The sequence below is a fragment of the Onychostoma macrolepis genome, chromosome 18 (assembly GCF_012432095.1).
Source record: "Onychostoma macrolepis isolate SWU-2019 chromosome 18, ASM1243209v1, whole genome shotgun sequence".
NCBI classification, from domain to species: domain Eukaryota; kingdom Metazoa; phylum Chordata; class Actinopteri; order Cypriniformes; family Cyprinidae; genus Onychostoma; species Onychostoma macrolepis.
This window is the reverse complement of record NC_081172.1, coordinates 25379986-25395920: the sequence shown is the minus strand read 5'-3', so window position 1 is coordinate 25395920 and position 15935 is coordinate 25379986. Positions and strand designations below refer to the sequence as shown.

General features: G+C 35.6%; 1 protein-coding gene across 1 annotated transcript; it reads right to left on the bottom strand.

Annotated features, from left to right (window-relative positions):
- Positions 1–2288: 2288 nt before the first annotated feature.
- acadl (acyl-CoA dehydrogenase long chain) lies at positions 2289–13986 on the bottom strand. Its single transcript, XM_058751910.1, has 11 exons — positions 13800–13986; positions 10846–11022; positions 10621–10758; positions 8568–8732; positions 8338–8404; positions 7153–7317; positions 5880–5981; positions 5327–5440; positions 4665–4792; positions 3889–3975; positions 2289–2718 (listed from the first exon to the last, which is right to left on the bottom strand). Exons 1-11 carry the CDS (start codon positions 13889–13891, stop codon positions 2625–2627), a joined length of 1329 nt encoding a protein of 442 aa, XP_058607893.1. The 5' UTR covers positions 13892–13986; the 3' UTR covers positions 2289–2624.
- Positions 13987–15935: the final 1949 nt, after the last annotated feature.

Genomic DNA, 15935 nt, shown 5'->3' with positions numbered 1-15935 from the left:
GTTGTTTTAAACCCAGTTGACTTTTATTGTATGGACAAAAAACCTTTTGGGGGGGAAATTATGCCCACCAAAATTAGCACAGAAAAAGTGACATGCATAAGCAGACGGGAGATCCTGAGCTGTTAGAAAAATTAGTACCATTCCTCATTAGCAAGCCTATAGGCACACAGTGGCTTCACAAGAATGTGCAACTTGAGAGCCCAAATTTAGCTGCCGCGGTAGACTGCACTGGGTCAGGTCGCCCAGAAATGAAATAATTGTGGTATTAAAGAACAGAAAGACATGACAGGCTGTTAGACATCAACAGGTTACAAATCAACCCACACACTCAAACACCCCCTCACAGTGTGCACTAACAGGGAGCCTTACTAAGATGAATGACAGTGCTCCAAAGCTGTGGGGATGCGCAGGGTTGCCAGGTCTGCAAAACTACCCCAAAAATGGCTGTTCAAAAATTTTAAATAATGCAATCCCCATACCTAAAATGCATGTTTAAATACAGTCACGGTTAAACCACAGTTTGAAAACCAAATTGAAAACCACTAGTAATCATAAACACAACTTAAAGGCTCCATACCAGTGGTAATACAAGCATTTTATCCAAATATAATTCATGCAGTATGTCAAACCTTAAACACACAGGTGAAAAAAAAATCAACCCAGAGAAACACTTTAAAAGCAGCAACATTCCACATGAAAACCACAGACTTGGCAACCCTGGGGAAGAGGGTTTTATACACTGTAAAAAATGCAACTGCACATTTTCCAGTTTACGAAACCTTTTGAGTCTCATATACTAAAAAATGCTATTTTCTTGAACCTACATAAAAACCCGTCAGACCAACAAAATTACCCCAAATGTTGCCCCAACTAGTCAAACACAGTTGTCTGAACCAAGAATTTCATGTTGTTGAAATGTTAAGGCTTTGTGAGTTCCCAGCATGCATTGAAGCATGAATAAATTATGCAGTTACTGTTATAGGATCATCGTTTTGCTGTTTGCTGATTTCATTTAAACTTTTTTGTTGTTGTTTTATCATTATCGTTAGTTATTTGTTGTACTGTGATGTAAAGGGCTCATCTTTTTAACATTTCCTGATTGTCTCCGTTCTTGAGGTTACTGTAAAAAAAAAAAAAAAAAGTTGAGCCAACTTAAAATTTTAACATGTAAAGTCGGCTCAACTTATTTATTTTTTTAGGTCTAGAGTATGTTCAGCGACTTTTGTCTGTTTTCTGGATATCTTAGTCTTGTAAGTTGTCTTAAAAAAACAGATACAATGTTGTCTACTTATTAAACTAACCTATCCATTAATGTTTGTCATTTGTAAACAAGTGAAAAAAGTTCACAGAACTTAATTTGAGACACATTGGAAAAGCATTAGTCTTTTTAACTAACAAAACTGTGTTAGCTGAACAAAAAAAAGAGACTTTACTCAGTGACTTGGGTTGATTGAACAACTTGGTCCAAAGTTGAGTAAACTCAAAAAAGCTGGGCAGCAAATTGCCTTGAAATTTTAAGTTAAGTCAACTTCTCATTTTTTACAGTGTAGAGGATATCATACTGCTAGACTCCTTTAATGAATCCGTTTGTTTAGAAACTGTTGGTTTGACTCGTCACTCAAAAATGAATACATTGATGAAATAAATTGTTTAATGGTGTCATCACAATGTTTGCTAAATTGTTGTCATAAAATTGTCTCACTCTCACTGACTAGGAAGAAAAATTGTCTTAAATGTTGTTTTTGGTTTGGCTATTGTTCCAGTATTTGTGCTTTGTTCTCATTTTGTTCGAAACACTTCGATCGAATCATTAAAATATCAGCTCAAAAGAACGATTCATTTGTGAATCATAACTTTGATCTTGTGAGCGACCGTTAAACTTGCTTTTGAAAGACGATTTTCTCTCCTCAGTCTAATCTATAGTTACTCTGAACTTTCATAGCGCGCCTCTATATTTGAATATCTTTGAATAAAAGGAAAACTGCTCTATAATTACACCCATGACAGAAAGAGGGCGGGATGGAGAGAGAGTTGAACACTCTGGTTTTAATCTCTTTATAACACCCACCAACTAACTCTCACAGACCACCCACCTCCGCTCCATGACTCACTATGAACACGCCATCCAGCCAGAGACTCATAAAGCACACATAAACTTACACACACACTTAGACAGACTCTCTTTGTTTACATGAATCATAACAGTGCATGATTAAAACTGTTTTAGTGTCCTGAAGGTGTCTTTGGAGAAAAGAGAATCACATTGTTAGATGAAAGAACATTAAGAGCCATCTTTAGAAACATCTTTATAAAGATCTATTAGTATACAAAGTTGGTATTCACATATCAAACAATCAAATCACTACAAACGTATCTGAACTTTACAACTTCTCTGCATTTAGTGGTGCAAACTGTTCACCTGAAACACAAATGTTGTTTAAAATATCCATACATCCAGCAGAGTCACAAACAGACGTCAAATGATATAACCAGACTTTCACATGTTTTGAACATTTTGTATGCATTAAACAAGATAATTTTTTCTAATCAACAATCAATGAAGCTCCAGCCACAGAAACAAGAGGCACCAAATCAAACCCTCATCTTTTTAATATTTCCTGCATTTATTTTTTACTAACGATGTTGCGTGAGATGAGTTCTTTCATGATCTCGTTGGTTCCGCCGTAGATGGGTTGAACTCTGGAGTCTGCAAACGCCCTGAAAGAGAGCACACGAGACAATCATTAAAATGTTTCTAATGCATTTTATTTATGAGTCAAGATTGAAAATCTGGCTGGGTGAATCTCAAGAATCTTCCAGTCATATTTCACCTCAAAATTATATTAATTGAAGCCTATTTTTAGGACCATTAAGATTTTTTTACATGGTGACATTTTCATGACATTCATATTTCCCCTCAAATTCTTATTATCATTAAGAAAAAAATTCACTCTCATTACTGAAACACATACGAGATACTAAAAATGTCTATGAATACTTCACAATTTAAATAATATATTTTTAAATTAAAGTAGTCTTACATTAAAGTAATGAAGACCGGAAATGTACTCATCTTTCATTACAAAAATAAGAATTTGAGGAGAAAATGTGCTTCATATTGTCGTCAAAGTAAAAGACTCTTAATAGTCCAAAACACTGGTTTAAAAATAAATATAATATACTGTATTTTATTAGATTTTTTTATCTCGTTTGGGGGTGAGATGATCTCTGAAAGCTGTATTTATATTGCACTAAGCAATATTACAGATTTTAAAAGACTGGTCATGTATGAATATTCCGGGAGGTTCTGAAAGAGGCATTTTACACCTACACAGGATGCATCTGCTGCCAAGAAAATATACAAATATATAACAGACTGCAGTTATCAAGAGTGACTAATCAGAAACCATAATCAAACTGTAGCTTCCATGGGAAAAAAAAAATATTTAAATGTCTTTCACAAAACACAGAAGGTCTTCTATAAATGACAATGCAAATGAATCCAGTTTTAGCTATATTTAAAGAGTGTGAGAGATATTGTGTTGGTGTGAGAGAAACACGCCCTCTGCTGGACACAAGAGTAACAGTCAAGGAAAAACAAGCTGTCAAGCTCCTCCAAGTAATGTGATTTTCAGTGAATTTTCACACAAATAGATAGCACCGCTATGAAATGAAATGCAAAAGGAAAATACAAAAATCTGTATAAATACATAGCAATCATGCTCCTGCAGCACTGACATCGTAAATTTCTCCTTTTGTTTTAGAAGAAATTCATTTGAAATTACTGCATGCCGTCACTGTCACAGAACCAATATCTTACAGTATTCTGGTTACAAGTGCAAATGCCCATCAGCGCTGATCATACACTTCTCAGTGACTGTTACTCACTTGGCTATCGGATACTCCCACATGTAGCCCCATCCTCCGTGAAGCTGCAGGCACTGAGTAGCAACTCTATTCTGCAAATCTGTGGCCCTAGGGAGTGAAAAAGTCTTTGTCACGCAAAACTGGTATAACATTAAGTGTGCAAAAAGATGCAAGAAAAGTGGTGCTTTCTATAGACTTCATCAGGCATGCAAAGCTTTACATAAAACGAATCCAAACAGTAGCGCTTTTTTAAAATCTCTTGTTGTTTGCCATTATTATCACAATCAGTCAGCATGAAATGGAAGCTGCAACTGACATTACTGTTGCACTGTGATGCATTTCTAAGAGAAACGACTTTTTGAATGAGAATACATGTGGCGGGGGAATGAGATCTGGATGATGGATCAGTTAGATTCAAATTTCAAAACACATCAGCCTTTGACAGTACTACAGTGTTCAGTAGCGATAAGAGTGATGACAATATTTGAAACTACCAATAAATTAAACCACTTGCTTTTCAGCTAAATGACTCATTATTTCATTTAGTATGCATTAAGTACAGTATGTATGAAGTATAGCTCACACAAAAGTCACTTTCAAACAAAGAAGCTTTCTGATGGTCAACGCTGTGAATTTGAATTAGCATCTGTGTTATGAAATTTTAACAGTAAAGCATGATGGAGTTTTGTTTGCAAAATCACATTATATCTAGAATACACTACACGACATTTTCTTGGACAGGCGTCGCTAGCTGCCGAAAATCTGTGATTTTTTCTTTTCATCATCAAAAGTCTCACCAGTATTTGCCCATGGACGCTGTGCTTGAGTCCAGCTTCTTCTCACTGTGGAGCTGAAGGCAGCTGTCAATAAAAGCTCGACCTACGCAGATTTCTGTCTTCAACTCAGCCAGTTTGTGCTGCACCACCTGAAAGACGGTAGATGATCAGTTATAGTTCTGATGATAATGAGGTTTTATTAGCGCAAACTTGATTTAGCCCTCACTGATTCTACTCATCCATATGTATAAATGAACAGTGTAATGGAGCTTATTCAATTTCTCTGAGCGTCTGTCTCAAACTGCAGGCAGGATGGAGGGATACAATTACAAAGTGAGTGTGTGGCCGTGACCTTACGTGAGGTTAAAAGCACACTAAACAAATGAGGAAACTAATTGTGAGGATCTGGCAGAGAAACTTAATACAACTAAAAGGGTTTTTTAAAAAGGTCATACCATAAAGATTTTACATAGACAAAAAAGAAATAACTAAACAATTCTATGAAAACAATCACTATATAAAAAGTTACTTTATTAAAACCAAGTTGTGGCTTGTTCTGAAATGGCTAGTTTTCTGTCATCAAAAACTATAGCCATTCACATTTACTGTGCTGTACTGGTCCACCCAGTCATAACAAGATAATAATTAAGTAATAAAGTAAAAAATAATAAATAAAATTTTACCTGCAGGTCAGCGATGGTCTTGCCGAACGCCTTCCGCTGCATCACATAGTTCCTTGTCTCTTCAAACATGAACTCACAGCTGGCAAGAGCCATCACTGCTATAAGAAGGCGCTCCTGCAAAATGACATAGAAAGAAAGAAACAAACTGAAATATATCCCTATTCCTATTATAGTTCATTATAACAGGGTGTGAGCCTATTTGTAGATCTTTTCAAATTCCCAGACTCTTAATCCCCTCATATTTTTATATCTTATATGACAATGCAATCCATGTACAAAAGATCTTCACAGATGGAGGCAACATGTGAGAGGGAATTGACTGGGTCCTAAAGCAGGTTGTTAGAAATAGGGAGAGATTAACTCAATAATACAAATAATACTCATTTATGTTGTGTACATTCTTCTAAAAAAGCAGCACTGTGTTGTTTATAAACACTACTTTTTAAGGCATTATATATCATACAACTATCCACACAATATGTTGCAGTATTATCAAGAATAAGAATAAGAAAACTCAAAAGAGAGCAGCAGATTTGTGCTCTCACTCTTATACCTGTGGCAGCTCGTTCATCAGATAGTAAAATCCCTTATTGACCTGACCCAACAAAGCTTCAGCGGGCAAACGCACATCCTCAAAGAACAGTTCAGCTGTATCCTGCACAGAGACAGATACCCAATACATTTATAACTAGACCTTTTTATTCATCTATATTAAACTGTAATGTAAATTGAATTTGTAGAGGTTTTGATAAATTCTAAGCAAACTCTTACACAAACTGGCAACTATGGCAGGGCTCGCAAAATTTCAAAATCCCTGGTAGCCCTTCGGGCAGGTACTCTTCAGATTTTGGTAGCCCGAAAATTAATTTAACTAGCCCGAATTAAAAAAATTACCATTTTATTTATTTATTTATTTTTTTTAAATATAGAAAATCAGATAGGAGTTTAAATGTCAATCAAAAATATTTTCAATACACAAATATCAACAAATATGAAGGGAGGAATTTTATTTCACTATTTACAGGGTATCTGCAGAATTTTTAAAAATATATTTAAGGCAATTTATGACCCATTTTAAGAGCTGCACAAGTAAAATGAACACAGAATGAGCGGGGTTGGACAATGTCTATGGTAACATACAGTTTTGAGCCATAAAATTACATGATTTACAGTTCAGATACAGGTTTTCACAAAAACAAAAATCTTATACAACAGCGTTTCAGGCTATAGACCGTTTTTATGAAAAGGGACCAATCAAGCATATAAATTATGTTAATTTAAAACGTATACATATTACTGTCTTAATTGTTTAGATTTTTAGAAGGCACATCAACTTCTTTCTCATTTACAACTCTATGTGTTTGCTGCGTAAAAACATGAGTTGATATTTGCATTGATCTGACCATAAACAGTAAGAAAGGCTATTTGGAAATGCAGATTCACTCTCTGCCACGAGGTGGCGCTTTAGGAGCGCTGAAATATTGCGGTTTCCCCGGAAAAGCTGTACACAAAGCAGCTCCGCGCTCATAAACACTGCTTTATCAGGAATTATAGGTAAAATGAAATTAAAATACCAACGACACGTTTCTGAGGACAGTCGGTTCCCTTCAGATACATTCACATAAAGACATCCGCGCCGCATTTTGACTTGAAACATGCAGCGCTCATTATTTATTCAATAAATAAAATAGACCCGCGGGAGATCTGTAAGGTAGCCCGTCGGGCAGGCAGTGATACATTTTGGTAGCCCGACTGGAAAACACAATAGCCCCGGGACGTCGGGCTAGCGATTTTGCGAGCCCTGTATGGAAAGCTTTAAGGGGAACCTGAGCTTTGAGTCCGATCTTCTCCAGTTTGCGGCCCTTTTGGAAGCCCTTAGTGCCTTGGTCAACCAGGAACAGACTGATTCCATGAGCTGCTGTCTTTGCTTCACGGTTAGTTACAGCAACTACAATCACCACATCACTCAGCCAGCCGTTAGTGATGAACACCTGAGAGAAAGTGACCGAAGAACAAGACTGTGATTTAACAAAACCTGATGGAAAATTGTAAAACAATTGTAAATAACTAACCAACTAATCGGTAGAAGAATCACTCTTTATTTATTTAAGTTATTTATTAATTTATTTATTTTTAAATTATGATTGTTTTTGATGAAAAATCAATATAAGTGCACCTCAAGAAACACTATTAAAAAAAAAAAATTTCAATCCATTTCTCATTTGAAAATGAATGACAGTGTAAGAATTGTGTGGACTAATTTATGACATGGTGTTATTTTCTTGGAGTGCAAAAGCATTCATTGCCATTAATTTTGGTTATACAGAAGAGAAAAGCACAAACATCCTACTGAATATTAACTACAGTACTGAACTTTTATTCATGTGAATGGATATTAGATCAGGCATCTGTGAGGAAAACAAAAACAAGCATGCTACATTTTTTTATTTTTTGGCTTCTGAATACTTGCTATAGTACATCACTCCCCACAGCTTGCTATATTCTGCCATTTTAAAACCGATTTAATAAAAGACTAAAGCTGTTCCACACAGTAGAATTAAAATATTTTCTGATGCCCCATTCAGTCATTACACTAAATGCCACTGTAACAACATAAGATATTGAGATTTTTAAATGTAAATTAAAATGATTGCGTTTCTGCAACTCCCACTTCATCTGTTATTACATTGACATTAAGCTGAATAGCATTTTAAATTCTATTTCAATCCTAAATTAATTTTGAATTAAAATATTTCCAAAATTAAAAATTAAAATAAATTAAAAATTATTTTAATTTTGTATATTTTAATTAAATACACTTAGTCTGGCTTTTATATTTATTACCATCATAACCACTTATTTCTATTGTATTTTTTTATTATAAACTATTTTTGTGCTATTTTCATTTCTTGTATTTTGCATCAGTCACTTCATGCTTGCATTGAATTTGTTTGATAGATGCTACATGAACAGTTTTATTAACTGACTGCATCAGAAGCCATTGTTCATACCTTGCTTCCATTAAGAATCCAGTCAGTTCCATCTTTTTTTGCAAATGTCTTCACTCCTTGAAGGTCACTTCAGAAAACAAAATTAAACATGTGACAGGATGACACAGGGAACAAATGATGCACTATTTGACTCTGCAAGCATGAAAATGTGATGCACCCTGGGAGTCAGTGTCTTTGTATCTTTAAAAATATCATTTATTCTTTAATGTCATGCCTGCACAGAAGCCCACCTGCCGGCTCCAGGTTCTGTCATAGCGATGGCCCCGATGCATTTCCCAGCAGTCATCTGTGGAATATAGTGTTCGATCTGAGCCTTAGAGCCATAGCGACTGATATAAGGCATAACAATCTCAGAGTGGAGAGAGAACCCAGGACCACTGCAGTTACAGTACATTCTACAACACAAACAGAGCCAGAACACCCACTACATTACACACACAGACACACAAAGCCAAGGAAAATCCTAATCCTATACATTCAGGGACATCAAGCATAACATTGAATTGGAATTCAAATTTGAATTCAAGGAAGCAGAATTAAAAAACTGACTGCTGTAAGTTTAAAACATATGACTGGTTTGCTACCATATTGTGATGCATTTCAAAGTGGTTTATTTTTAAATAATTAATTCAAAAACATCAAGCAGATGAAGAGGTATTTCCTGAGACATTTGATGATATCAATAATCAGTGATTAAAATGTCACCTGTAGAAATGTGTATTTCATATACAGTGGATATCAAAAGTCTAAACGCCTCTGTTAAACTGCCAGGTTTCTGTGATGTATAAAAATGAGACCAAGATAAATAATTTCAGAACTTTTTCCACCTTTAAATGTAAACTATAACCTGTACAACTAAATTAAAAAACAAACTGAAATCTTTTAGGAAAGGTGGAGTAAAAATAAAAAACTAAAATAATGCGGTTGCATAAGTGTGCACACCCTTAAACTAATACGTTGTTGAAGCACCTTTTGATTAGATTACACCAATTATGACCAAAGTTCAACCTTGGTTTCATCAGATCATGCTTCCCACATGCTTTTGGGAGACTTATAATGTGTTTTTGCAAAATCTAGCCGGGCTTGGATGTTTTTCTTGCCACCCTACCCCATAGCCCAGACACATGAAGAATAAGGGAGATTGTTGTCATATGTACTACACAGCGAGTACCTGCCAGAAATTCCTGCAGCTCCTTTAATGTTACTGTAGGCCTCTTGGCAGCCTCCCTGACCAGTTTTCTTCTCATCTTTTCATCAATTTTGGAGGGACATCCAGTGCTTGGTAATATCACTATTGCGCCATATTTTCTCCATTTGATGATGACTGTCTTCACTGTGTTCCATGTTATATCTAATGCCTTGGAAATTCTTTTGTACACTTCTCCTGACTGATACCTTTCAACAACGAGATCCCTCTGATGCTTTGGAAGCTCTCTGCGGACCATGGCTTTTGCTGTAAGATGCGACTAAGAAAATGTCAGGAAAAGCCTACTAGAACAGCTAAACTGTATTTGGGTTTAATCAGAGGCACTTTAAATGATGGCAGGTGTGTACTGACTCCTATTTAACATGAGTTTGACTGCGATTGCTTAATTCTGAACACAGCCACATCCCCAGTTATAAGAGGGTGTGCACACTTATGCAACCACATTATTTTAGTTATTTTACCTTTCCTAAAAGATTTCAGTTTTTTTTTTAAATTTAGTTGTACAGGTTAAAGTTTCCATTAAAAGGTGGAAAAAGTTCTGAAATTATTTATCTTGGTCTCATTTTTTTACATCACAGAAACCTGGCATTTTAACAGGGGTGTGTAGACGTTTTATATCCACTGTATATGTCTTTATTTATTTGTATCTATTATTCAATTTTTTGTTTTATTATTACATTTAATATATTTTTATTTTACACTTTTGGAACAGGATATGGAGGAAATTTTGTGGTGTTTGTGTTGTTTTGTGGTAGCAGAATTAAAATTTGTTTTGATGAGTGTGGTAACGTTTTGACAGGACTGAACATGAAACATATCTAATCAGTCCAATTAATTTATTTTTTTTGCATAACTCCCGTTATATAACTATGATCAATTTTACAGAATTACAGTTCAGTAATTTCCTCTTCCCGTCATTCAAATTTAAATTCCTATGGGATGTCCCATTGAAATTCACACTCATGATTTGAAACAGAAGAGAGTTTTAAAATTGTGAATTTTGCCCAATCCACTGTAGGATCAGAAAGGTAAGGGAGGAGCTACTATGACAGACAAGTGAAGGCGGGGCTACTCACTGCTCCTCCCACACTATAGCAGCAGACAGGAGGTCCCCTCCGATTCCTCCATGCTCCTCAGGCGTATATATTCCCAGCAATCCATTTTCTCCGGCCTTTTCCCAAACCTCTCTGCTGACCTCACCAGCCTTCTCCCACCTATAAGCATACAGTATACGCATACATTTTGAAACCTATTACATCATATTCAGGATGTGAGAGCGATGAACCACACTGGTGACTTACTGAGCGTGATATGGAACAACTTCCTCCTGAAAGAACCGCCGCACGTTTTGACGGAACAGGTCATGCTCCTCCGAGAAGATCCGTCTGGTGCCGATGTCCATCAGTGTCTTGGCCATGGGAGTTTCAGGGCGAAAAGGTGCTGCTGTTTCTTCATGCTGGACTTCCACATGCTGCATTCTGGGAATCAAATTAACCCCTTTGCTATAGTTCTTCAAATATTATAAATATATTATTACCACTGATATATCATCCTGTTTAATAATATATTCAACCATATTCAGTACTCCAAGGTACCATAAAAGACAAAATTTTCCATTTATAATACCATTATACTGTTTTTGTAATTATTTGTATTCTAATTTCATTCTAAAAAAAACATTTATGTTAAAGTGCATACTGCAGGTTAAAAAATTTTTCCAAATGAATATATAAACTTGTATGAAAATACCATATGAACCGTTAATGCAGGATTTGAAAATGTTTTACAAGACGTGAGTGCACAAATTTAGAAGAAAAAGTGACGCTTTCCTTGACGGCTCTCAAAAACCGCTTTTTTTTCAACATCGCGTCATATTACGTCACAGAAGGGAGTCGTGTGCCGCGCTCTGCTGGTATTCAGTGGAGCGGGCGCCAGTCAGTGTGTTTTCGAGAGTTATTTTTATTTCAATTTATCATCATGATGGTAAATTGTGTTTGTGGAGGTAACACTAACTCCAGCCTGTCAGGACATCGAGTCCACAGGTTTCCTAACAAGAAATACGACGGTATATTCCGGGCCTCGGTGCGTTTGTGCAGCTGAAGAGACGGGACTTCACGGTTGCATCTGCTTCGAGAAACGCGGTGCTGTGTAGCTTAACGATCACTTTACACCGGAGGATTATCATCATCCTGGCGATATGAGTTCCACATGGGATGCCGAAGCAAGAGCCTAGTGAGACTCGGTGCGGTTTCTTCGGTGCACACAGCGCCTTCATCGGGTCCCGGTCCGCCTGTGTTCGGCCGCCGGCGGGAGACACCTGCTGCTCTTTCCAGAGGATCAACAAGATCAGGCTGTTGGAGTGTATCTAGCACAGCATTCACGATTTAACACACGTTAACAACGCATTAGTGTGATACCCAGACTGAAAGATTGTTCAATGAGCTACAGGAATCTGTACAGCAGATTCCTGTAGCTCAAATAGTAGAGCATGGCGCTAGCAACGCCAAGATCATGGGTTCGATTCCCAGGGAAAGCAAGAGCTGATAAAATGTAAAAACTGTAACTTGAATGCAATGTAAGTCGCTTTGGATAAAAGCGTCTGCTAAATGCATAAATGTAAATGTAAATGTTTTTAAATGTGTCAGATTGTGATGTAAACTTCATAAACAAGTTTTTATACAGTAAAACAATTTGTGATTGTGATTATTTTTTATTGTGACCAAAATGGGGCCATTCAAAATCTTTATAAATTCCTCCTTCCTTTATAAAGTCTTCTAAGGGCTGACACAACAGCCATTGCTTGATACAGGCCCAGCGGACAACTTGCCTGTATGCTGTCTATATTTACTGTGTTATACCAATAGGATCAAAAAGTGTTATTTACTGGTAGTTGTGACCTAAATATAGGCAACTTGTAATTGAGAAACAAAATTATTCAGATAGTTTAAATATTCAAATCTTTAATTTACTATGTATTTATACATACAAATAAACATACATATGTCTGATGGCCTGGAGAGGTCTATGCGCCTGTCTGAAGTGCATATAGTAGCACATATTATGGGTTCAGACAGCAAGCCTCAAAGCCTGGGTGCAGACTCAGACACTGCACATCAAGTGTGGGGGTCACATTCTCCTCGCCTGATCAACGCTTATTAGTTTCTGTTACTGGTAAGTATCAATACTCATAGATGACCAATAATAGCTTTGCTATTGCCTGATTAATACATATCGTTAGTTAAGGTGTGTGTATATCTGTAAGCTGACATGGTCTCTCACCAAGACACCTGTCCTGTTCTCCTCGCACATTTGTCAATATGTCTCCTCTGACCGTTATTCTGTCTAATCCTGACCTGTCCCCAAACTCATGTGATTTGATAAAATACATAACGAAATTTAATCGCATATGGGTAACGGAAAAATTACTTCAAGCTACACATGACAATTAATGAGATTAATACACTTGTACTTGAATGCCACTATCAATCAATATTGAGTGTTTGTAATAACTTCTGACTGCGATCCAATGTGGATTTTGGTCAAATGATGAGGCAGAAATATGTTGTTAGTAATATTGTAGAAGAATTTTATCTGGAAGATACACAGTTACAACTTCTGTGGGGTGTGAAGAAAACGTAATGTAACTAGTAGTGTAAATAATTACTGTTGCCAGAAAGTAATAAGTAAAGTAACAATATTACCTTTGAAATGAGTAACTAGTAATGAGTAATATATTACATTCTCTGAGTAACTAACCCAACACTGCTTATTTGTCATTATGATAATGTAAATGCAACATTTCTGATTACGTTGGTAATACTGAAAAATAACTTTTATTGCAAATATATAATGTGGGGGCAAAGATTTGATATTAACATATTATTTACTGTAGTTAACAGGAATAATAATACCGTGAATTGTTTGGTGGACCTTATTAAGTTGCCTTACATGCTATATTTTAAAAAGACAACATATTAAATGTTTTTAGAGGTACTTCTTAGGGGGTTTTTTTCGACACCAATGTTTTAGTAACAACAACTACCAGTTTTCTTTTTCTAGCAATTAAAATATAAGTGTTGTTCATATGTAAAAATACATCGTTTTTTCCTTTGAGAATTAATTCGTGCATCAGAGAAATAAATAACTAAAACGAGAACTACTAAAATGAACTATTTCTGTGAATTATGATGAAACATAACTATGATAAAACACGAAAGACAACGAAAACAATAAAGTCAACAGAAATGAGACTCACCTCGACATAGTGACGCTAAACGCCTGTTTACTCCGCAAATAAACATTTTTCGTCGAAGGAGAAAAACTCCTTAGTGCCTTTAGTGCAAACATGCTGATGTGAACGATTCAAAAGCTGAGGCACAATATTTTATTGACAGGTCAAATATTGTCCGTGAACTTTACTCTAATTAAAGAAAGGACACTTCCGTCTAAAGACAACATGTCAAAATAAGAGTCTTTTTACTTTAACGCTGATGATGTCAACTTGAAGCTGAACGTATGACTGTAATTCACTAGAAATATTCTAAAACATTCTAAAAATCAAAACACGTGAATTGGTCTTGATAGGAATTGTTTGTCACTGAATGTCACTGAAACACTATGTATACTCTCTAATGAAATGCCTTTTGCAGAATAGTGAATGTTTAATGGTGTAGTTACAACATATATATCAGCAGACTTCCAGATAACTGGAACAAACTAACAAGCCAAACCTTGTACTAACAGCTAGCCTATAGCAATCTAACTTACAGCAGAGATAGACCCTAACTAACAAGGGTAGACTGCTTTTGTTAACGCACATTAAACATGTTGAAGTTTGTTCAGTTTGTCATCCTGTTTTCTAATCCTAGGTCACATCTAATTTGTACAACCTATGTTTTCCAGAGTTTCTTCACACCAAGATAATTGCCAAGACAAATTTAACATTAAGCTCATTTTCGCTACCAGTTTGAAGCTTCCTCAAGAAGCGTCCTCACTTCAGTATTGCAACAAGGAATCATGGTGAAAAAAAAATGTATTGTAAAAAATGAAAGCATTTCATATTTCTAAGACTGTTTAAGCACGATGTCTCATAATCCCTGTGGAGGTAATATCCACGTCGTCTTTCTATTTTCCTTTTATTCTCCAAGACATTAGTGACCTCTACTGGACACCAATAATAAACACATCAAAAATTCCTTAGATTTTCGTAATTATTTGTGAATTTTACTAGCAGTTTCTGAGTATGCAAGTATATAATATATATATATATATATATATATATATATATATATATATATATATATATTTATTTTTTTTTTTTTTTATTATTGTGTTGCATCTTTGTGAATACCCTTGTGTCTTGTCTCATTACATTCTCAACTCACTGGCTGTAATATCAGCTGCATTACTTTAACAAGAAAAGTCTGGTCTTCCTAACGATGCATGAGTGTCACAGGCTGAGAGACTGATGCAGTGCAGAACATGTGGAGCAGTGCTAATGAAGAATCTGAACAAAGAGCCTGTTGTGTTCAGACTCACAGAGAAGAGCCGAATGACCTCTGCCCCACTTTCACTCAGACGCAGAGCTGTCTGCTGCAAACATACATGAACAGAAACATATCAACTCGTACACAGTGAAAGGCGATGCCTTGATCAGTATGCAAATATTGCAAATATTGAAATCTCAAAGTGGTTTTAAGACAAATAGGGACCACTATAAACCTTACTGCTCTGAGATCAGTGAAAATCTGCTTTGACAAGATTGTGGTGGGTGAACAGAAACTGTCATATGAATTAGGAACAGTACCCACAACCCTGTGATGCCCTCAATGTACCAAACAAACAGTCTGACAGGTCAAAGACAAATTTACCCTATAAATGGTCGGAAGACATGAAGGTGAAAATGAAGGTTTTCTGTTCAAACCTGTTTGTTTATTTTGTCTAAATAACACTTTGCACAGAAGAAAACATTACTTTGTTTAAAATCGTATTTTCACTTGACACCAGAGTGTTGATGTTTCTTTTTTTATTATTATTATATTTATTTTCATAATAAAAATTAAGGTCTTTCAAAGTTGCCTTTATAGTATGAAAACTAAATTAAACATTAACTAACAAAATGTATTATCTTAAGTAAAAACTATACTTTCAAATTATATTTAGCTTTTATAATTAAATTAAGTATACAAATTCAAAAAATGACCTACATTAACATTTTAGCTTATGTCTAAAGAAAATATATTTAATATTAGAAGATGTGAAATTTACAAGACTTAGGAAGTCAAAACAGCATGTTCTTATTCAGTGAAATATGAAAAACACCGTCTATAGGTTAATGACAAATTCCCATTATGGCAACTGATATTGGGGCATTTACACAAACGTTCACCAT